Genomic DNA, 25814 nt, shown 5'->3' with positions numbered 1-25814 from the left:
CAGTGAACAACTTAAATAATTATAATAATAATTCAAGAAATCGTACACAGGTAAGCGCATACACAGGTTGTGTGTTTGAGTTTTTATCCGATTCAACTAGATGGTGTTTCAGCTTTATAATAACTATATTTGTTTAATTACTTTTTCGTTTTTAACTTATTCAAGCACGCATAAATGTCATCTTTCGGTAACTTGTCAGCAAACCAAACAGCAACTAAAGTCACCAGAACTTCAACAAAAACCAGGGACGATAAATCACCGCAACAAAACGACCGGTCAACGCCTTTAGTGTTGCAATCTACGAGGAAAATTGAGACGGCTGTTTGTATAGAACCAGATCAGAAATCATCTTCAGAAGTATTCACGGCTCCGCGCAGTTATGGAAATGTATCTGAACAAAATCTGAACAAACAATTAAACTCTGATTCAGCGACAACGTCGGCCGATTTTACGAATAGCCGAAACGTTGAAAAAGTTGTAAATTGTGATGATTTATATGGAAATTTAAGTTTTGAAATCGCAAATAGTAATCTTTGTGACGATGAAAACGATGAAAGTACAAAAACAGTTGACGAGTCACCAATTGATTATGATTCAGACAGCCGCCAATCAGAATTGTCAGCACTAAATCTCGCAAAATTGTTTCGAAACAGTCCTGTTAAAAAGAAAACAACAAAAACATCACCAAATTATACCGTTAAATCGCAATTGAGTTCACAGCCAGCAATGAGTAGATTGCTGAGTTCACAATCAGATGGAAGAGACTGTGAGTTCTTCTGCAATGTTGGTCATCATCACAAATTGGAGGATGATCTCATCACGTTGCAGAATAAATTGTACAGTTTGCAGTGCAGTGAAGTTAGTTCTAATCTTTAAGAATTTCAGCTTTATATGTAGAAAAACTTTTTACAGTTGATGGCCCATAGCAAAAAAAATTGTGCCTTTAATTTTTTTTGTTCCATCTGACTGATCAATTTATTTTACGGAGAGAATTTTGAATGGGTTTGGCATAAAGCTCACGCAAAATGATTGAAATTTTTGCTGTATCAGTGAAAGTGTCAAAAACCTAGCTCGTATTTATAGATTTTGGATCCTAATCCTGGACGTTATTTTCCATTTTTGTCACTCTTCATGAGCAATAAACATGGCCATGGTACAATCAAGATCAGCACTTTGAGATCAGTCGATGTCAGAGTACGGTTTCAATTCATGGGTGAATTTAACTTCTGACACATGAATTATAGATCACAAAGTTAGTGCTACCGCCTAAACAAAATAGAATTAAAATAAAACTAAGTTATATGACCATTATATATTGGTACAATATTAGAGTTCTTCGGGTAAGAACGATAAAAATGGTTAAAAAATCAATAGATTCTAGTTCTAGTTCTAATTTTGTTTAGGCGTGTTGTACGGTTGTACCATAACCTACAAAGTGTACTAAATTATTAGTTGTCCTTGTGATAGTAAAGTTAAAAATTTATTCATATATGTATTCACATAGGTAAAACTTTACCGCCGACTGTAAAGTCAAGCCTTTAGTATGATCACACTTTCGCATTTATTACTAAAAAGTATCTTTCATTCTCGTCACTTAATCTCTGAAATTTAGTTGCTCTCAATCTCTCCTGTTTTGTCACCAGAATAGTCCAATAAGGATTCGAGAGAGAAACAAAATAGTGCTGCTTTTGTAACACTATTGTCAGATAAAATTGAGAGCTGTAATCCTACAATTCACAGAATACAGTGAAATCGCAACTCGAATCCATCGTTATTAAATTATTACGTATTCGTGGCTCCACTACATATCTAAGTTGTAAGGGATATCACATGGCGTAGTCAGCAACTAAAGAACGTGCTCTTCTAATAGAACTTTTGGGAGTGGCCGACATTGGAACCCCCCTTTGAGACGGGAACGTTGGAGAATGATTTTAAAACTGGCCATACTTGCTAAGAAGGGTATTTCGATCGATATCTTACGAGAACCACCAAATAAAGTTACTCTCCCTCCTGAACCCATCTACGAAGAAGATGTGAACAATAGCAGCGCTCAAAGCGAAAGAGACCGCAGAATTCAGAATGAACAACTCAAGAATGCATGGCTTAACAAATGTCAGAAGATTGAAACGGCGGAAATACTGTGCGGTGATAGACAATGGAAGTTTTGCTACATCAAAGCTGTCTCGCTCACCTACCTTAGGCTTGGTATGGAAGGCCGTCGGATATTTGGCTCTCAAGAACCAACTATTCAAATTGATCAAATTTCTACAAAAGACCTTTGGGAGAGTTTCGATAAGGTTTTTACCTAAGCAGAGAAATATTGCCTTCGATCGTCATACTTTCCTAACTCAAAGACAACTTAAGGGAAAACCGGTCGAAAAATTATACGGATGTCTCCAAGAACTCCCTCTGAACCGTGATCTCGGTAGCTATAAGGAATCTATCATTCGAGATGTTTTCAATGCGAAATTCAAAGAGAGCTACTGAAAGAAACGAGATCGGCTAAAAAATCCTTAGACGTGGCGATAAATATTGAGATGGGTATCCAAAATCAGTTGAAAATATCATGAACAGCTGCTCATTGAACTTCAATTGAGGTAGTGAATATGTCCATCAGCAACATTCAAAATCCTTGGAACAGATCCAGACCCTCGACGAATAATTTTGTCAAACCTACAATCTGCCCTAACTGTAGTTATGGATGGTCAGCTAGTCATCGTTAAAACTGCCCTGTTCGTGAAATAAACTGCAAAAACTTTGGAATTGCGAATCATTTTGCAAAAGATTGCAGAAAGACAAAATTACAGACGAAGCCAAAACCAGGGGTCCACAGCGTAGATGATACTACCTCAAAAGCAGCAACGGTCGGTACTTCCGCCACCGCAGGAGAGCAATTAAATCAAATCGAGACGATGTTCCAAAAACATAGTACTTGTGAAGCCAACTATGATTTCGATTATGACTAATTAGATGACAATTGTGTGGCTATAATCTCTGATAGTGACGATATCAGAGAAGTGGAACAAGTTAATATGAGCATTCGCATCAGAAATACAGCGACGAAAGCATTAGTGGGTTCGGGGATCGTTTGTGCTATCATTAACAGAGGTCTAGCAAACGCAGTAGTATCGAATTGTCAAGAAAGCTTTTGGGTACAATCTCTGGAGATGCATGAGCTGAAGACTTTCTCCTTTAAATTAATCAAGATCATCGGACTAATTAATACATCTTTAAAATGTAACGATTGGTTAAAGACCAAATAATGTTAGAGTCGTTGAAGAGGGTCATAGACCAATAATTGGGCCAGATCTTTTCTCCCAGCTTGGTTTATCACTCACACCACCTAAACAAGTCTCAAATTTTGATGAAAATCAAAGTTTAATCAAGAAACAAATAGCATTTGACTTCCCTGTTTTAATCTCTCGAATTGTTAAATCACTAAAACACTCAGTTAAATCTACATTTCAAAAAAATTTCAAACCAACACATCGAAAAAGACGCTGATTACCTATTAATCTTCAACCTACATTTAACACAGAACTTAAAAATCTATTAGATGAAAAGCACATTACAAAGTTATATAGTTTTTCTGATAAAAACTTCATATCCCCAATTGTTATCACTGTGAAGAGAGATAAAACAGTTAAACTGGCTTTAGACTTCAAGATTTTGAAAAAATCTATACAGAAAAGTAAATATCAAATGCCTAATTTTGATAACCTAATTGACACGATACAACAAAATTTAAACACAAACGCATCACATGAAACAGCTTATTTCTCAACACTGGATTAGAAATACGCATGCAGCCAACTAAACTTAGACCCGGAAACCGCTCAGCATTGCAACTTTAACATTGTTAGCGGTGAGGGTGAGGATTTTATGGGTTAATTGACATGTCAGCGCTATTCCAAAAAGTAATTGATTACACACTAGTTGGGCTAGATAATACTCATTGCTTTCTAGACGATTTAGTCTAAAATTGACTTAAAAAATTAGACAAGGATAATTTGAGAATAAACTTACCCAAATGTCACTTCGCTAAAACTGAAATAGAATGTTTAGGTTATAAATTTTCCCAATTTGGAATCGCTCCATTTGAAACTGAAACATCAGCAATTATAAAATTAACAGCACCTAAAAATTTAAAACAATTACGATCATTTTTAGGCTCTGTACATTACCTTCGTAAATTCAGCCCTAATCTTTCTCAATTATGTCATCCATTTCAACCTTCACTTAACAATAACGCAAAATTTATTTGGAATGATGAACTTGAAACTCATTCCCAAAATATTAAAAACAAAGTAGCAAACGCCACAGAGAATACACATTATAATCCACTCTTGAAAACCCGAAACAAATGCGATGCATCTAGAGCTGGATTAGGAGCTGCACTAGAACAACGATCACCAACAGGTTGGCATACAGTTGCATTCTTGTCTCGTTTCCTGAACTCAAATGAGTTACGTTATAGTAACAATGAATCAAAAATACTAGGAGTGGTGTAGTCTGTTGAGTATTTTTAACTTTACTTGTTTGGAAAATCATTCAGTCATTACAGATCATCGGGCATTTCTTTCAATAATGAAGGAACACAGATCTAACAAGTCTTTTAATAGTCATTTAACGCTTTGTGTAGATCGATTTTTACCTAGTGATTTAAATGTTGAACATATACCAGGCGCGAAAGTGGGGCTGGTAGATTATATTTCTTGCAAAACAAATCAAAAAGCAAAAGTTACAAACAAACATGACAAGGAATTTGCGGTTGCAACATTTTCTCGAATTTGTGACGAGATTGCATCAATTTATATAAATACCACACCACAAGACTATCAATCACAGCTCTTTAACAGCGTAAATCCCACACACATTCCACACGTGCCTCAATAGCCCACCAAACAAACCACTCCAAATTGCTTTCTTCTTAAATCTCCACACAAATTCGTTGCTTCTCTCTCACTCTGTAAACACAGCACAAATCCAGCCTTTCAAAAACTCAGACATGAGTTCCTCAAATGCTGCTCAACAAACACCCCCAAAACATCAGCAGAGTAACTTCCAAGTCTACACCCAATCCGGCGGTCAATTCCACCCGTTCTTCAAACGAGGGCCCAGCACCACCAAACTAGGGGCTTTCGAAGGAGGAGATCTTTGAGAACAACCTGACCCAATTGTTCACGAAAGGATTTCTCGCAGTGCTTACAAGTAAAGATGCAATCTTGAAAGAAGTGAGAGAGTGCATCCTTCAAGATGATGAACAACGATGTAAAGAGGTCAAACCCTACCTCCACTCGTACTAGAGGGACTTGCATGTTTGCTCAGGATATGTCTGTGTGGATGAACGTTTGGCTATACCACACTCTATACAAGACGCGGTCCGCGAATCCTCGCATCTTACCATCCAGTCAGTTGGTTTATGACTACCCTAGGCCCATATGCATTTTGGCCCTATGTGCATAGGGAAATCCTCAATAATGCCACACAGTGCAAACCCTGCACTGAAATCGGTAAGACTCTAAAGCCCGTAATTCCAGCATCGAAATGGCAACCTTTATTAAATTTTTCTGCACCTAACAAAGAAATTCATCTAGACTTTGTTGGACCAATTATCAGTGGAAAAGACATATCTTTCAAGATAAACCTTTTCTCGCATGTATTGACGGTTTCTCTAATTATCCTACAGTTGAAGTTTTTGATAAAGCTAGTGGACCTAATGTAATCCAATTTCTTGATGAATATATACAGATTAATTGAGTTCCCCGAAATATTAGATTAGACCAAGCACGTTGTTTAATTGGATATAAAGTTAACAATTTTTGCGAACAAAACAATATCAACATTATTACCGCTCCTGTTAACGATCACAGGACTATTGGATTAGTAGAGCGTTTGATACAAACAATTAAAAGGCGACTAAGCTGCATGAAATTAGCTAATAAAAATAACACATTCACAATTAAAGAAGCCGTAAAGTCAATAGTCTATCAATTACGTATATGCATACAAAAGACGAACACATCACTTTGTAGTATAAGTACGATACCAAAGTCATCTAATCTGTCATATGAAAATATTCTCAATCACTATTTAAACGCTGACACAGTCCCAGTAGAAGATTACCTGGACAACAAGGGCTGGGTAACTGGAGAAAGGAGCGACATTCTAATCGAAAAAGCCATGACAAAGGCTCAAGTGGACGCGGGTAGACGATATAATGGGACAAGAACCAATCAATTTCCAGATTTATTCTACACCCGAAATTGTCAAACCCGATACCACGCATTGAACGATCTTTAGAACTAAAGTTGGCTCGAAAAGTCTCCAAGCGTCGAAGCTGGATTCGAGGGGAATTTGGGAGACGCTAGCACCCGGCAGTACGGTCGTCCGAACATCCCCTACAACAACAGCAATCAAAGAGCCAGGTGTACAAGAGATCAAAGTGCGCAATAGCGATATTGCTAAGTTTGGGACAGGGGCGGAGCGTAATACGGAGCTCTGGCAATATGCTCAAAGAAAACAACTTCCGTATGATAAGACAACAAAAAGGAAAATCGCTCAGCATTCGAAAGGAACTCCAGAAAAAACACAAAGGGGATATAAAGATCAGACATCGACAGCCTCAAGCCGATATTGCTTCTGGAATTTCTTCGGCGAATAGCAATATTTCTAAGGCTATGTCGTCTCCAAAGCCAAAGAAACGTCTAGTCGGAACAAGTTGCTTACGCAAGTCATCACCACACCGATTACCTTAAACGCCTTGTCGATAGCAGCTTCTTCAGCGGCCTCTTCGACTGTCAACCCCACAACTTCAAAATGTAAGAGAACTAGGAAAGCTCCAGAGTAATTTCGATTCGATTCGGTGTGTTCAGTAAGCAATCCCAAAACCAATGCCGGCCCCTAAACGCCAAAAACAGAATAATCCAGTAATTGAAACGGTAATTCAGGAGGAGGCCTTGCAACCACTAGCAATTGAAACGTCCTTTGAATTACCGGTTGTAAGCCCACCAGAACCTCAACCAGTCGGATTTGGTCTCCAGAAGAGTATGATTATGCTGACTAAGAACTTGAGGTCAGCATGAGTGTTTTCGATGCTCAAAACCAAATTAAAAAACCTGTTAATTGACTTGTCATCATAATCAGTAAACTCAAATCTTTTCCAGCTAATTTTCAATTTCATTTCTTAGTCGCAAGATTTAATTAAATTGTTGATTTATTTCATTTGTTGTACAATTCTGCTGTGATTAAAATCATGTTATTATCATTTGTTTTGATAAATTTGTTAATATAAATGACGTTACCATTGTGCTGCATTTGCCTCTTAATTTACGTCATCCGTTTAAATTTATTTGTAAACGTTAATGGTTTACATTATCTTTTAATTTCACTTGGAAAGCCATTACAACTCCAGATCTCCTAAATTGTTGCAATTCTAGTTGCTAGTGTGAGTGTTAAAATATTAATTATAGTAACCAGTACATATGTTATTATTATTATAAACAATTTAATGTTTGCAGTTTGAAATTTGTCAAAGCCGCGGATATGTGGTACGATTGTACATAACCTACAAAGTGTACTAAATTATTCGTTGTCCCTGGGTTTGTTAAGTTAAAAATTTTCTTCATATATGTATTCACATATGTAAAACTTTACTGCCTACTGTAGAGTCAAGTTTTCAGTATGATCACACTTTCGCACTTACTATTAAAAAGTATCTTTCATTCTCGTCACTCAATCTCTGAAATTCAGTTGTTCTCAGTCTCTCCTGTTCTGACACCAGAATAGCTCAATAAGGATTCGAGACAGAATTTCACGTCCATAAAATAGTGCTGCATTCGTAACACTATTGTCAGATAAAATTGAGAGCTGTAATCCTACACTTCACAGAATACAGTGGATTCGCACCTCGAATCCATCGTTATTAAATTATTACGTATTCGTGGCTCAAATACATATCTCAGTAGTAAGGGATATCACAAGGCGCTATCATTATCTTTCGACCTATCATTCTGTTGCTTTGTGAAACTCTAACAAAAAAATCTTCCAAGTTTCTTTATGTTGATTTAACACATCCCCACTCTTTTTCAAACAATTTTGTGAGGATAGGTTCTCCAAATCTATCTGATTGTTTTTTATTTGTAGTCGATGTTTTTGAACGCTCGGGTTGTGGTAGCTCGACTGGGTTAGTAGTTATCACAATATCGGATTTCTAGAGCGTTTTTGAGTTTCAATGTTTGAACAAACAAAATTTACTTCGGCTGTCCATTTAGATAGTTTTAACTCAATCTTAATTCAATTTGATTTAATTATGATGTAACCTCGGTTGTAGTTATGTCTTATCGCAGGGAAATTGGAAGCATTACACCTAATGTCTTGAGCAAAAATGACTTTGTTTGGATGGTGGTTTTAGGTCAATCTAGATACCCTTTTAGAAGTTTTGCATCAATTGATGCAGAAAACTTTTTGCGACAGAAATCTGATTCCGCATGAAAAACCTGTCATACGGCAATGGATAACCTTCATGTATCCATATCCGTATTTTATTTTTTTTAGTTGTTATAAATTCCATTTGAAGGGCAAATGCCATTTAAGTTCAGTTGATGTATACTTCCTCCCATTTCAGTAGTTTTTGTCTGTTCACTCTGTCTGTAAAGGAAATACATTCGTTCACGATATAAACAAATCCAAGAGCTGCTTCCGTTATGCTTGATTAAACTTTGAACAAACTTTCTTTCTTAAATTGTATCATTTTTAATCTCATTCTCCAATTTGCAGCGCTAACGCTCAGTTTAATTTAATTCTTGCAAACGCTTCTCATTTGAGCTCAGTAGTTCGACTACAGTCAATCGCACCGCGATTGCCCATTCTTCAAAATAATCATTTGAACGTAACAACTAAACTTGCCATTCGCGGCGCAAGTGCCTATCTCAACTTGTACGAGAGCATTTGCAATTCAATTGACTATACTCATTGTGTATGAGTATAACATGGCGCAGTCAGCAGCGGACTCAAAGAAAACACCACTGCACATAGAAGCATTTTGGGAGAAACCGACAGCAACACCTCCTCTGACGTGGGAAAAATGGACGCAACAATGGAAACTGGCTCTACTTGCTAAGGAAGGGATACAATTAGACACCCTGTTAAATGATCCCCCTTCAACGGTGACTTACCCGCCTGAACCTACCTACGAAGAACCGGTAGAAAACCACACACAGGCAACGGAAAGAGATCGTAAAGTTCCAAATCAGCAATTGAAAGTAAACTGGCAAAACCGTTGCAAAAAGGTTGAAGAAATTGGGATTCTCTGTGGAGACAAACCGTGGGAAATTTGTGAGCAGAAGACGATATCGTTGCTATATCTGAGCATTGGTTCAGAGGGACGGCGGATTTTCAAGAGTAAATAGCCTCATTTTCAGATAGAGAAACAACCTTTTAAAGACTTGTGGCGGGCAATGGAGGAATCATTCACAAAGGTTCGTAATATAACTTACGATCGTTTCGTTTTCTACTCATGTAAGCAGCAGAAAGGAGAGTCGGTGGAAAGTTTCTATGGTCGCCTCATAGAATTGGCGGAAAATTGCACTCTGGGTAGTGAAGAGACTACATTGATCCGTGATGCATTCATATTGAATATGCTTGATCACGAGACACAAAAGGAATTGTTGAAGGAAACAGTAGAACCACCAAAAGCATTGGAGATAGCCATACAAATGGAAATGGGAGCACAGAATCAGCAGAAAATAAACCAAAACTTGATGTCAGGTGCTACTTCTGTGAATTTCATTAATAGTAACCCAGTACGCAATCGCAACGCGAATGGACCTTCAACAAAACGAGACTTCACACGCTACCCAACTGTCCTTCAAAATTATCAATATACAAGTGTTTGTATAAATTGTGGTCTCCGTTGGAGTCACAATCATAAGCAGATCTGTCCCGCGAATGGTAAGAAATGTAATAATTGTGGTATTATGGGTCATTTTGCCAGAAAATGCCGCAAACCGAAAAGTTCGCAGAATCCGATACAGAAAACTCAAAAATCAAATGTAAACCAATTCGATCAATTGCCGGAAAAAAGTGACGATGAAGAATTCGCCAACTATGTAAAAAGCTATCAACAATTGTATGAACAGGTGTACGATTCAAACTATGATAGTGATTCAGATGACTATGTAGCGGCGATTTCTTCTGATCCAGTTCATCAATTGGAACCACTGAATGTGGAAGTGCAAATGGGGGAAATAAGAACATCTGCTATGATTGACTCTGGAAGTGCCGTCAGCATCATAACAAAAAGTTTAGTGAACAAAATCATCCGATCCACAAAATCAGCCAAATGGACAGATACAACAGAAAAAAGGAATTTGAAAACTTTCTCAAACGAACCAATCAAAGTCATTGGGCACTTGGAAACCACAGTAATCTACAATCAATGGAAAGACACATCAGCGATGCTGACTGTGGTAGACGATGGGCACAAAAATATCATCGGAACAGATCTGTTCACTACATTGGGACTTGCAGTTGTTCAACAACAACCAGAAACTGGTAAATGTGTTTATAACATCAATAATTCTACATGTAAAATTAAAGAGACAATCGCGACGCAATTTCCACATCTAGTATCAAGAATTTGCTTATCTAAAACACATGTAGCGAAATCAAAATATCATCAAAAGTTTACAGCAAAGCATCAAAAAGGTCGACGTGTTCCGATAAATCTACAACCCAGAGTGTCAGAAGAATTAGAAAGATTACAGACTGAAGGTCATATCGAAAAACTATCTAGTTGCTCTGACGAACATTTTATCTCCCCGATCGTAATCACATTAAAAAAAAGATCAGTCGATAAAGCTCGCATTAGATTCTAAAGTACTAAATAAGGCAATACATAAAAATAAATACCAAATGCCTAATATCGAAATGTTAATTGATACCATCTCACAACACCTTAGAAATACACAAAACGGCCAACAAGCATATTTCACCAAATTAGACTTAAAGTATGCATATAGTCAACAAAAATTGCATCACGACACAGCAAAACACTGTAATTTTAACATCATATGTGGCGAATCTACTGGTACATATAGATTCAAAACTGGATTTATGGACTTACAGATATGCCGGCAGAATTCCAAAAAGCTATGGATTACACACTCATAGGCTGGAAAAACACATACTGTTTCTTGGACGATATCATAATCGTTAGTACCGGCACTGAAGCAGACCATTTAGCATACGTTTACAAGTTTCTCAAAATATTAGATGACGATAACTTAAGAATTAACCTCCAGAAATGTCACTTTGCTAAATCGGAAATAGAATGGCTAGGTTATAAATTTACACAGACTGGAATATCACCTTTAGAAAGCAAAACAGCAGCAATTTTAACAATACCACCACCAACAACACTAAAACGACTTAGATCATTTCTAGGGTCATTACATTACATCGGCAAATTTATACCACATTTAGCACAATTATGTCACCCTCTTAGACCACTTTTAAAGAAATCTGTAAAATTCATCTGGACAGATGAACACACGAAACATTTTAATCTGATTAAAGAAAAAATCGCAAACAGTACAGAAAATAGCCATTACAATCCAAAATTGGATGTTCGCGTAAAATGTGATGCTTCACGTTCAGGATTGGGGGCAGCATTAGAACAAAACACACCAGATGGTTGGAAGCCAATAGCATTTGCGTAACAATTTCTCAATTCAACGGAAGAACGCTACAGTGTCAATGAATTGGAACTGTTGGGGATAGTTTGGTCAATTGACTGTTTTAAATACTATTTGTGCGGAAAAAATTTTACGGTAGTGACGGATCAGAGAGCCCTATTGTCCATACTTAAAGAACATCGATCTAACAAATCATACAATAGTCGACTGTCTCGATGGATCGATAGATTACTTCCGTACAATTTCACAATTGAACATATGCCAGGTGCAAAGATGGGCCTCGTTGACTACATTTCCAGGAACCCATTTGCCAGAGCCAAAAAGATATCTACATACGACGAACATTTTGTTGTAGCAGCAATTTCAAAAATCCGTGATTCAATGAAACATCTAATTATAAATAAACAGACAGCAACTAAAAAAAACTAAAAGCATTTTAAAGTCAAATTTGCCTTTGCAAAAAGTAAAACGACCATTCGCACCGCAATTACCCACATCACTAAGTGTTAGTTCACCTAATTGCAAGGAAGCGTTTGCATCACAATTAACTACTTCACCATTGAAAACACCATTCGTACCGCAATTAACACTCCCCAATTCTAAAATTAATTCACATTCTGAACACCCATTTGCGTCGCAAATGCCACTTAAAGTTACAAAATTACAATTTGCACTAAATAATCGTAAAGTCAATAGTTCACATTCCATTAACAAATTCGCTGCAAAGGAGGTGCAAATGTCAGACAGTAAAGAATGTGAACAATCTGAACAATTATCCCCAATGCAGCCCATTAATGGTATTAAATCAAGTAATCCACCTAATAACACTGAATTAAGCGCGAAAGCACAAATTCCTAAGTATAACTAACACTTACACAAAAATGACTCGCTTTTTCCCCAAGTTCAGCCTACAAAACACTACTTTGTGAATAACCACACTAAATCTCTCCTATCAAACAATTCAATAAACAGTATAAAAACAATGTCAAAGGCCAAAGCAACCCACTCTAAATCAACCCCTACGAAGGCGAGAGTAACCTTCTCAGACACGACTCCTTCAACACCCGGATCCAATACAACATCACACACAGAAATGTATGATAGAGGAGGCCGACGACATTATGTTTACTGAGACACTCAATAAAGTGTTCAGTAAGAAGTTCTTGGCCATACTGACAGGAAAGGATGCGATACTAAAGGAAGTGAGGGACTGTGTGATCAGAAACGACGCGGATCGATTGCAGGAGATAAGCCCCTATCTCTTCTCTTTTTGGAAAAACGTGCGTGAAACATGGGTGAAACATGGGTGTGTCTGCCTTGACGAGAGAATTGCCATACCAAAATCCATTAAGGACGCGGTGCTGGAAGATATTCACTCCACACACCCAGGCAGTTTCGCCATGCTCTCCCTAGCCCAAAATATCTGGTGGCCCTACATCCACAGAGATATACTGGCAAAAGCCAGTGAGTGCAAAGCTTGCACGGATATTGGTAAGAACCTCAAATCAGTGATTCCGCACCGCAAATGGGCACTTCTACCTAAATGTAATGAACCAAACGACGAAATACAATTAGACTTTGGTGGACCAATTTTAAATGAGAAAGGCATAGAGCAATATTTTTTTACAAGTATAGATAGATATTCTAAATACCCTACAGCAGAAATAGTAAATAATGCATTAGGCTCAAATGTAATCAAATTCTTAAATCAATATATATATATATATATATATATATATATATATCAACACGGAGTACCAAGAACTATTAGATTAGATCAAGATAGATGCTTCACAGGAAAAAAGTTTGAGATATTTTGTACTGAAAATAATATTACACCTATATATGAACCAGCGAATGACCATAGAGCAATTGGATTAGTAGAACGTATTATTCAAACAATTGAACGACAATTATCTTGCATGAAATCACAATTAAATAAAAAATTTAATTTAGAAAGGTCACTAAAAGCAATAATACAACGATTAAGAATATCAAAACAAAAAACAATAAATATCACACCATTTGAAGCACACTTCGGTAGAAAATGTAACACACCTATATCAAATATCACAACAAAATCTGATAGTAAAAATCTCAATTATAATGCAATAATTAATTATTATTTAGACGAAGATACAATTCCGGGCCACTCCTACCTGACAGAAGAACAGTGGGCGGATACGGCTCTATGTTCTGACACGGAGATTGAGCGTGTCATTTGCGCCGCAACTACCCTTGCAAGAAATGAGCAAGAGAAACGAAACGACGGAGAAGAACGTTTCATTAGTTCAGACGCCGTTTGCCGCCCAATCCCTTGCTCGGAACGTAGCGTGCAGGTGAAGTTGGCTCGCAAGCTACACGAAAACCAACGTCAAAAGAAGAACCTCGATGGCCTATATGAGGTGCTAGCACCAGGAAGCACTGTGTGCAAAGTAAGCCCCACGACGAGTGTGATAAAAGAGCCACACAAACAAGAAGTACGGGTTAGGAACTCAGATATCGCTAAATTTGGGACACGGGCTGAAAGAGAAACTGAACTCACACAATATATAGAGCGACGTCCGAAAAAGATCAACGAAAAAACCCTCGAACAAAAAATCCAGAAACACAAGCGAGATCTTATTCGAAAAAACACTGGTGACAAAAAGATTAAACGTAATAAGAGACAAACGGATGATGTGAGTGTTGTTTCATCAGGACGGTCATGTATCTCTACAGCCAGTAATATTGCAAGATCGTTAAAAAACTTTTACTCCATAAACTTTTATTTTATTTATTATTTAATATTTTATTACTTAGTAACCGGTGAATATTTATTAATTTTCTGATTTTAATTAGTAATTTATTTTCTCTCCAAGAGGGGGAAATGTCATACGGCAATGGATACCCTTCATGTATCCATATCCGTATTTTATTTTATTTAGTTGTTATAAATTCCATTTGAAGGGCAAATGCCATTTAAGTTCAGTTGATGTATACTTCCTCCCATTTTAGTAGTTTTTGTCTGTTCACTCTGTCTGTAAAGGAAATACATTCGTTCACGATATAAACAAATCCAAGAGTTGCTTCCGTTATGCATGATTAAACTTTGAACAAACTTTCTTTCTTAAATTGTATCATTCTTAATCTCATTCTCCAATTTGCAGCGCTAACGCTCAGTTTAATTTAATTCTTGCAAACGCTTCTCATTTGAGCTCAGCAGTTCGACTAGAGTCAATCGCATCGCGATTGCCCATTCTGTAAAATAATCATTTGAACGTAACAACTAAACTTGCCATTCGCGGCGCAAGTGCCTATCTCAACTTGTACGAGAGCATTTGCAATTCAATTGACTATACTCATTGTGTATGAGCATAACAAAACCCAAGCATATGCAGACACAAAAAGGTGTTTTGTAGAGCTAACATACTAATATTGATAGAAATAACAGCTTGTGCATTTTTTAGAATCCCTTTGAAACTATAGAACTGAAAAGGAAACTCTCGGAAAAAGATGCCAAAATACAGCAGTTAGAAGCAACCATCCTCAATCTGTCCCAATCACAAACAACTTCTTCAACTGGTGACAATTTCACATCATCGGCAGTGGCAAACGTTCCAGTGGATTTGTTCAAGGGCAGGGTTCTCTCACTAGCAGCCGCTTTGGGTAGATGCACTGCTCCTGAAAGGTAAAAACAGCTCAACAAGACTCGCGAAATCTGAAAACAAATTTATTAGGAATAGGAACCCAGGTTGAGGTCCAGACCCAAATTTGCTTCTGATCAGACTTTCCAGACCAAAATTATCTCTGATCAGACTTTCCAGACCGAAATTGTCTCTGATCAGACTTTCCAGACCGAAATTGTCTCTGATCAGACTTTCCAGACTCAAAGTGTTCTGATCAGACTTTCCAGACCGAAGGAGTTCTGATCAGACCATCTCCAGACCATGGTCCAGACCCAAAATCAGACCATTGTCCAGACCATAATCAGACTATGATCAGACCCAATTTCAGACCCAAGTAGCCTCTGATCAGACTCAGACGAGACCATCTCCCCAGCTGACCACTCTGATCAAAAACACTCAAAATCGCAATCTTCAGACGACAAGTTAGAGTCTATTATAGACCATTTTGTTGCCATGATAATGCACCTTTTAAGTTTGTGTAGAAATAAATGCCAATTGTTGGATTTTATACAAATTTTTCAGAGAATTTTCCAAGAGAGTGAAGAACAAGTCGAACTTCATGAAGAACGTTTGTTCATAACTTTTTGAAGAAGACGAGTTAGAAAGTCTATAATAGCCCATTTTGTTGCCGTGATAAAGTAATTTTTAGGTTTGTGTAGAAATAAATGCCAATTGCTGGATTTTATACAAATTTTCAGAGAACTTTCCAAGAGCGTGAAGAAAAAGTCGAACTTCATGAAGAACGTTTGCTCATAACTTTTTGAAGAAGACGAGTTAGAAAATATATGATAGCCCATTTTGTTGCCGTGATAAAGTAATTTTTAGGTTTGTGTAGAAATAAATGCCAATTGCTGGATTTTATACAAATTTTTCAGAGAACTTTCCAAGAGCGTGAAGAAAAAGTCGAACTTCATGAAGAACGTTTGTTCATAACTTTTTGAAGAAGACGAGTTAGAAAGTCTATGATAGCCCATTTTGTTGCCGTGATAAAGTAATTTTTAAATTTGTCTAGAAATTAATGCCAATTGTTGGATTTTATTCAAATTTGTTAGAGAATTTTCCAAGAGAGTGAAGAAAAAGTCGAACTTCATGAAGAACGTTTGTCAATAACTTATTGAAGAAGACGAGTTAGAAAAACTATGATAGTCCCCTTTGTTGCCGTGATAAAGTAATTTTTAGGTTTGTGTAGAAATAAATGCCAATTGCTGGATTTTACACAATTTTTTTAGAGAATTTTCCAAGAGAGTGAAGAAAAAGTCGAACCTCATGAAGAACGTTTGTCAATAACTTTTTAAAGAAGACGAGTTAGAAAGTCTATGATAGCCCATTTTGTTGCCGTGATATTTTACTTTTGAAATTGGTGTAGAAATTAATGCCAATTGTTGGATTTTATTCAAATTTTTAAGAGAATTTTCCAAGAGAGTGAAGAAAAAGTCGAACTTCATAAAGAACGTTTGTTCATAACTTTTTGAAGAAGACGAGTTAGAAAATCTATGATAGCCCATTTTGTTGCCGTGATAAAGTAATTTTTAAGTTTGTGTAGAAATAAATGCCAATTGCTGGATTTTATACAAATTTTTCAGAGAACTTTCCAAGAGCGTGAAGAAAAAGTCGAACTTCATGAAGAACGTTTGTTCATAACTTTGTGAAGAAGACGAGTTAGAAAGTCTTTGATAGCCCATTTTGTTGCCGTGATTAGTAATTTTTAAATTTGTCTAGAAATTAATGCCAATTGTTGGATTTTATTCAAATTTGTTAGAGAATTTTCCAAGAGAGTGAAGAAAAAGTCGAACTTCATGAAGAACGTTTGTCAATAACTTATTGAAGAAGACGAGTTAGAAAAACTATGATAGTCCCCTTTGTTGCCGTGATAAAGTAATTTTTAGGTTTGTGTAGAAATAAATGCCAATTGCTGGATTTTACACAATTTTTTTAGAGAATTTTCCAAGAGAGTGAAGAAAAAGTCGAACCTCATGAAGAACGTTTGTCAATAACTTTTTAAAGAAGACGAGTTAGAAAGTCTATGATAGCCCATTTTGTTGCCGTGATATTTTACTTTTGAAATTGGTGTAGAAATTAATGCCAATTGTTGGATTTTATTCAAATTTTTAAGAGAATTTTCCAAGAGAGTGAAGAAAAAGTCGAACTTCATAAAGAACGTTTGTTCATAACTTTTTGAAGAAGACGAGTTAGAAAATCTATGATAGCCCATTTTGTTGCCGTGATAAAGTAATTTTTAAGTTTGTGTAGAAATAAATGCCAATTGCTGGATTTTATACAAATTTTTCAGAGAACTTTCCAAGAGCGTGAAGAAAAAGTCGAACTTCATGAAGAACGTTTGTTCATAACTTTTTGAAGAAGACGAGTTAGAAAGTCTTTGATAGCCCATTTTGTTGCCGTGATTAGTAATTTTTAAATTTGTCTAGAAATTAATGCCAATTGTTGGATTTTATTCAAATTTGTTAGAGAATTTTCCAAGAGAGTGAAGAAAAAGTCGAACTTCATGAAGAACGTTTGTTCATAACTTATTGAAGAAGACGAGTTAGAAAATCTATGATAGTCCCTTTTGTTGCCGTGATAAAGTACTTTTTAGGTTTGTGTAGAAATAAATGCCAATTGCTGGATTTTACACAATTTTTTTAGAGAATTTTCCAAGAGAGTGAAGAAAAAGTCGAACTTCATGAAGAACGTTTGTCAATAACTTTTTGAAGAAGACGAGTTAGAAAGTCTATGATAGCCCATTTCGTTGCCGTGATATTTAACTTTTTAAATTTGTGAAGAAATTAATGCCAATTGTTGGATTTTATTCAAATTTTTCAGAGAACTTTCCAAGAGCGTGAAGAAAAAGTCGAACTTCATGAAGAACGTTTGTTCATAACTTTTTGAAGAAGACGAGTTAGAAAGGCTATGATAGCCCATTTTGTTACCGTGATTAGTAATTTTTAAATTTGTCTAGAAATTAATGCCAATTGTTGAATTTTATTCAAATTTGTTAGAGAATTTTCCAAGAGAGTGAAGAAAAAGTCGAACTTCATGAAGAACGTTTGTTCATAACTTATTGAAGAAGACGAGTTAGAAAATCTATGATAGTCCATTTTGTTGCCGTGATAAAGTACTTTTTAGGTTTGTGTAGAAATAAATGCCAATTGCTGGATTTTATACAAATTTTTCAGAGAACTTTCCAAGAGCGTGAAGAAAAAGTCGAACTTCATGAAGAACGTTTGTTCATAACTTATCGAAGAAGACGAGTTATAAAATCTATGATAGTCCCTTTTGTTGCCGTGATAAAGTACTTTTTAGGTTTGTGTAGAAATAAAGGCCAATTGCTGGATTTTATACAAATTTTTCAGAGAACTTTCCAAGAGCGTGAAGAAAAAGTCGAACTTCATGAAGAACGTTTGTTCATAACTTATTGAAGAAGACGAGTTAGAAAATCTATGATAGTCCCTTTTGTTGCCGTGATAAAGTACTTTTTAGGTTTGTGTAGAAATAAATGCCAATTGCTGGATTTTACACAATTTTTTTAGAGAATTTTCCAAGAGAGTGAAGAAAAAGTCGAACTTCATGAAGAACGTTTGTCAATAACTTTTTGAAGAAGACGAGTTAGAAAGTCTATGATAGCCCATTTCGTTGCCGTGATATTTAATTTTTTAAATTTGTGAAGAAATTAATGCCAATTGTTGGATTTTAATCAAATTTTTAAGAGAATTTTCCAAGAGAGTGAAGAAAAAGTCGATCTTCATAAAGAACGTTTATTAATAACTTTTTGAAGAAGACGAGTTAGAAAATCTATGATAGACGCTTTTGTTGCCATGATAAAGTACTTTTTAGGTTTGTGTAGAAATAAATGCCAATTGCTGAATTTTACACAAATTTTTTAGAGAATTTTTCAAGAGAGTGAAGAAAAAGTCGAACTTCATGAAGAACGTTTGTCAATAACTTTTTGAAGAAGACGAATTAGAAAGTCTAAGATAGCCCATTTTGTTGCCGTGATATTTTACTTTTAAAATTGTTGTAGAAATTATTGCCAATTCTTGGATTTTATTCAAATTTTTAAGAGAATTTTCCAAGAGAGTGAAGAAAAAGTCGAACTTCATAAAGAACGTTTGTCAATAACTTTTTGAAGAAGACGAGTTAGAAAATCTATGATAGCCCCTTTTGTTGCCATGATAAAGTACTTTTTAGGTTTGTGTAGAAATAAATGCCAAGTGCTGGATTTTATACAAATTTTTTAGAGAATTTTCCAAGAGAGAGTCTAGAAAAAGTCGAACTTCATGAAAAACGTCTGTTAATAACTTTTTGAAGAAGACGAGCTAGAAAGTCTATGATAGCCAATTTTGTTGCCGTGATAATGTACCTTTTAAGTTAGTGTAGAAATAAATGCCAATAGTTGGATTTTATACAAATTTTTCAGAGATTTCTACAAAAGAGTGAAGAAAAAGTCGAACTTCATTAAAAACGTTTGTTACTAACTTTTTGAAGACGAAAAATTAGAAAGTCTATTATAGACCATTTTTTTGCCGTGATAAAGTAATTTTTAGGTTTGTGTAGAAATAAATGCCAATTGCTGAATTTTACACAATTTTTTTAGAGAATTTTCCAAGAGAGTGAAGAAAAAGTCGAACTTCATTAAAAACTTTTGTTACTAACTTTTTGAAGACGACAAATTAGAAAGTCTATGATAGCACATTTTGTTGCCGTGATTAGTAATTTTTAAATTTGTCTAGAAATTAATGCCAATTGTTGGATTTTATTCAAATTTGTTAGAGAATTTTTCAAGAGAGTGAAGAAAAAGTCGAACTTCATGAATAACGTTTGTCAATAACTTTTTGAAGAAGACGAGTTAGAAAATCTATGATAGCCCCTTTCGTTGCCATGATAAAGTACTTTTTAGGTTTGTGTAGAAATAAAAGCCAAGTGCTAGATTTTATACAAATTTTTTAGAGAATTTTCCAAGAGAGAGTCTAGAAAAAGTCGAACTTCATGAAAAACGTTTGTTAATAACTTTTTGAAGAAGACGAGCTAGAAAGTCTATGATAGCCAATTTTGTTGCCGTGATAATGTACCTTTTAAGTTAGTGTAGAAAAAAATGCCAATAGTTGGATTTTATACAAATTTTTCAGAGATTTCTACAAAAGAGTGAAGAAAAAGTCGAACTTCATTAAAAACGTTTGTTACTAACTTTTTGAAGACGACAAATTAGAAAGTCTATTATAGACCATTTTGTTGCCGTGATAAAGTAATTTTTAGATTTGTGTAGAAATAAATGCCAATTGCTGAATTTTACACAAATTTTTTAGAGAGTTTTTCAAGAGAGTGAAGAAAAAGTAGAACTTCATGAAGAACGTTTGTCAATAACTTTTTGGAGAAGACGAATTAGAAAGTCTAAGATAGCCCATTTTGTTGCCGTGATATTTTACTTTTAAAATTGGTGTAGAAATTAATGCCAATTGTTGGATTTTATTCAAATTTTTAATGGAATTTTCCAAGAATGTGAAGAAAAAGTCGAACTTCATAAAGAACGTTTGTCAATAACTTTTTGAAGAAGACGAGTTAGAAAATCTATGATAGCCCCTTTTGTTGCCATGATAAAGTACTTTTCAGGTTTGTGTAGATATAAATGCCAAGTGCTGGATTTTATACAAATTTTTTAGAGAATTTTCCAAGAGAGAGTCTAGAAAAAGTCGAACTTCATGAAAAACGTTTGTTAAAAACTTTTTGAAGAAGACGAGCTAGAAAGACTATGATAGCCAATTTTGTTGCCGTGATAATGTACCTTTTAAGTTAGTGTAGAAATAAATGCCAATAGTTGGATTTTATACAAATTTTTCAGAGATTTCTACAAAAGAGTGAAGAAAAAGTCGAACTTCATTAAAAACGTTTGTTACTTTTTGTAACTTTTTGAAGACGACAAATTAGAAAGTCTATTATAGACCATTTTGTTGCCGTGATAATGCACCTTTTAAGTTTGTGTAGAAATAAATGCCAATTGTTCGATTTCATACAAATTTTTTAAGGATTCTCCAAGAGAGTGAACAAAAAGTCGAACTTCATGAAAAATGTTTGTTAATAACTTTTTGAAGAAGACGAGTTAGAAAGTCTATAGCAGCTTCTTTTGTTGCTCCGATACTGTAGTTTTTTTGAATTTGTGAATAGAAAATGCCAAAATGCTGATTTGTTTACAAAATTTTCAAAGAACTCTCGAATTGGGTGAAGAAAACGACAAACTTGATGAAAAGTGTCTGCTAATAACTTTTTGAAGAAGACAAGTTAGGAAGTCTGTATTAGCCCATTTGGTTGCCGTAATAATGGTATTTTTGAATTGTTGTAGGAAAAAACCAATTTGCTTATTTGTATACGAAATTTCCAAAGAACTGTCGAATTGGATGAAGAAAATAACGAACTTCATGAAAAGTGCCTGCTAATAACTTTTTGAAAAAGAAGAGTTAGAAAGTGTATGATAGCTTACTTTGTTGCCGTGATATTGTACTTTCTGAAACTATTTAGAAACCTTTTTGAAATTCTTTATTTCTATCCGAAATTTTAAGAAGACTGTCCATTTGTGGGCAAAAATTAGTCATTTTTGTCGAAATTGGACTAAATTCTCTCAAATTTTAGGGGCAAATATACATGTTTTTGGTAGCAAAATAAACTAGAATTTACGCTTCCAACAACCATATAATTATCTTTTTAAAAGGTTGCCAAACAAGAGAATGCGAGAGCAATGTACAGACCGAAATCAGGGTCGATTTTCGAAAAATTTTCGAATTTTCAAAGTTGTTCAGTTTAATAACTTTTTTGTTACACATCGTATTTGAAAGTATATTATATCATCTTCTTGCCCATTTAATCCTCTTTACGATTATAGAAGGGTTGAAAAGTTTCGGTTTTATTTCATTGCCTAATTTTTTGATTTTCCAAATTTTGTTGAAAATAAGCCAATTCCAATAAGCCAAATTTCGAGTTTTGATTCCTTTAAGTTTTTAACTTTTTTAACGCCAGGTTGATGCCCCAGTTCATGCAAATTCCACAACATATTCATTTTTTAAATTTGGTTCAGTAGTTTTTGAGATATAAGCCTTTTTCGGACGCAAACCTCGGTCCCCACCTCCATATCTCCCACACCCCCCCCCCCCAACCCCCCCACCCCCAACCAATCTGCAATTCTTTTTTAAAAGTTTTATCGTGTTCGAATAATTGCGCTGTATCCCCCATCGAGAGAGCTTCTCGAATTACTTAATTTTATTTTACTTCATAATTATAGCGGCTAACCCAGATGACGAAGTGAAACTTTCGTTTACCGCCTCCGTCCGGTCACGTGACATGCTTATGCAGGTGCCCTCTCGTCAAGTGACAGCAGAAAGAGGCTCACTCACTGCCTCCCACTTCCCGGGGGTAAGCATGTATAACTTTGAATGTGAAACCAAATAGAATGTTTCAAAAGCTCCCGCGAGAATGAAATAGAGAGTGCTGGATCCGAATTCAGTATAGAAGTTATATCCATAATTATAAAGGAGTGAAGGAATGGAGTGAAGGAAAGGAGTGATGAAAGGAGTGAAGGAAAGGAGTGATGAAAGGAGTGATGAAAGGGATGGGAAAAGGAAAGGTCTGTTGCCGGGTGGGGGGGCTTATGGCCGTATATGAAAGTTATATCGTTGAAAAGCTCTAATCGAGGCGGTTTCGATAGGATATATGTCAGTACCCATTCTTTATTCTTTCAGATCAAAGCATGAATCCTAAACGTGTGGGAGAGCCTTATTCCAATGATATCATTGCACAGCCTAAGAAGAAGTTCAAAGAGAAGTTTAAGCACCAAGCACAAGGGCGAATTATCAAGACTTGAACCAGCAATGCTCGGACGTCAGAAATCCTGTACACTAATTTTATTAATGAGTTTCCTGTGGACACAGCTTTGGTTGGGGACTCCATAGTTGATAATGTTTGTATGAACGGAGTGTCAACCTTTTCTCGCGGGGGTGGAATTGTTAGTGACTTTTATTCATTTATTCCAACGTTGAAGTCCTACCCAAAGATTGTAATTGCAGTTGGTGGAAACAACCTGTCGCATTATGGTAAGCCTGGCGAGTCACCGGAAGATGTATTAGATCAGTTAAAGTCCTTGCGTGAGGCGATTTTAAAGCTTGAACATAAGCCGCAAGTGGTGTTATGTACAGTGCTCAGGAGGCTGAAAGACACGCATGATCACATCAAGAGTTTCAATAAGTTGCTTGAGAATTCGGACATTCCATCTTTCAACCTGCACAGGCAAGTGTTCAAGCGGAGAAGTTTCATGGATGACGGAGTCCATTTGACTCTTAAAGGCAGAAGAAACTACGCATGTGCAATGAAAAAGCTCCGCAAAGCGCACTTTGGTGATGATGTTGTTTGTTTTTAACTGTTTGTAAACTCATGGCTTTGATGTTTGCTTTTGTCTCTGATTTTTAAATTTACTCTCAAACATTACGTCAATTTGGAAACAGGACAACTTAACAATGTAACATAATTTAATACATACATATGTGTGATATCTAGTCATATCTGGCTCCAATAAGTCAAAGTTTCCACGATACCCTAATAAATCATATCTGATTATATAAATCTAATAAATCATATCCAATAAGTCAAGATATTTAGTCATATCTAGTCATATGTTTGATATCTAGTCATATCTGGTTCCAAAGTTTGCCATGTGATATTTACGGTTATCATTCCAATAAGTCATCCCGACTTTCTGGCTTAATTTCAATAAGTTTATCGGTTTTACTAATTTACAGTTGCTTTACTTTAGTAAATTACAGTTGTTTTTCATTTAATTGCCCTATGTTTCCCCGTGCAATGACGTAGAAGACAAATGATGTAAAAAACTGTTGCCGAATATTGATTGAAATTTGGAGCAAATTTGAGTTGAAAAATAAGTTTGTATTTTGTAAGAACAGAATTGTGCCAATTTTGTGTGCCTTTTGTTCTGCCAATAATGTGTGCCTTTTGATACCGTCTCTATTAGTTGTAGCAAAACTTTGCCATGTGATATTTACGGTTATCTGATTGTATCGATCACATTTCATCTCGACCTCACAATGCTTTCTAGGGCAAAGTTCTATGTGGGTTTTCTTGACAATTACTCCGAAGTGTTGGTACCACCTGAAAAATAGCGTGTTTAATTGCTCTTGAACGAAGTTCATAGAAATTATTTTAAACGTGTGCCTTTTTTAATGCAAATCTTTCGCTTGACAATTTTGCGCTTTTCTTTTTGGAATTTTCAAGTGACTTTTTGATGCTTTCGCTCATTATTTTTCACCCATACGGAAAAATTGATCTATACTAAAGGAATTGAATCAATTTGACTCACCTGTCGTTCAAGAGCAATTCTTCCGACATTTGTCGGTTTGTTTTTGCTACCTCGTATTTCATTATACTCCATCACTTACAATACCCTCTGCCGGCTGTGTTTGTTGTTTTTTAATAGCCGCGAAGCAATAGCTGAGGCTATTATTGGCCTTCTCTTGTTTTTTTTATTTATTTCGTCACAAGTGCTTGTCCCTCTAATTGAAGGTTATTTGAGAGCAGCTAATAGAAACGGCAGTAAATACAGATTCCTATTGAAAAATTAACATTCAAAATTTAAAAGAGTAAATTTCTTTTTTGGTCTGCCTTTTTACCTTCTTTTTGAGAGTACAGTTTTATGAAGCTATTGCGGCTATTTTATGGCAATTTGCCAGCTATGTTCATTCAATTACCTTAAGATATGAATCATTTAGAGTTTACATTTGTTGTCGAATAAATTGGTGAATTAAGCAACATTTTCGACCCTATTTTTTAAACTAGTTTGATCCTCCTCGCACTAATGTATTGAATGTTAACACAAGCCATTAACAATCTGCGTTTTAACTTTGTTTCGACGGTGCTTTAAGGGGGTTTGTTGCCTCCTTGCACTTTTATAAAAGGTTTATGTATATGCTGACTTATTCAGGTTGATTAGATATGAGTGCTAAGGGGGTTTGTTGCCTCCTTGCACTTATATAAAAGAATTATGTGTATGCTAACATAGTCAGGTTGTTAAGATTGGAGTGCTAAGGGGGTTTGTTGCCTCCTTGTACTTTTATTAAAAAATGTTAAATTTATTTCAACATGTTCTGATTGATTAGATTTGAGTGCTAAGGGGGTTTGTTGCCTCCTTGCACTTTTATAAAAGGTTTAAGTATATGCTAACGTATTCAGGTTGATTAGATTGGAGTGCTAAGGGGGTTTGTTGCCTTGCACTTTTATAAAAGGTTTAAGTATATGCTGACCTATTCAGGTTGATTAGATTTGAGTGCTAGGGGGGTTTGTTGCCTCCTTGCACTTTTATAATAAAGGTTTAAATTTATTTCAACATATTCAGATTGATTCGATTTGAGTGCTAAGGGCGTTTGTTGCCTCCTTGCACTTTTATAGAAGGTTTAAGTATATG

At 35.6% G+C, this 25814-nt stretch overlaps 1 protein-coding gene across 1 annotated transcript in view; it reads left to right on the top strand.

Annotated features, from left to right (window-relative positions):
- Positions 1–47: 47 nt before the first annotated feature.
- Positions 48–25814, top strand: part of LOC142342766 (uncharacterized) — a 51589-nt gene continuing 25822 nt past the window's right edge. The window contains exons 1-2 of the mRNA XM_075394311.1: positions 48–858; positions 15146–15366. Coding sequence (XP_075250426.1) covers positions 175–858; positions 15146–15366 — 905 coding nt within the window. The 5' untranslated portion in view covers positions 48–174. The remainder of the gene's footprint in view (positions 859–15145; positions 15367–25814) is intronic.

The sequence above is a fragment of the Convolutriloba macropyga genome, chromosome 7 (assembly GCF_964194025.1).
Source record: "Convolutriloba macropyga chromosome 7, txConMacr16.3, whole genome shotgun sequence".
Taxonomy (NCBI): Eukaryota; Metazoa; Xenacoelomorpha; order Acoela; family Convolutidae; genus Convolutriloba; species Convolutriloba macropyga.
This window is presented reverse-complemented; position numbering and strand designations above follow the sequence as displayed.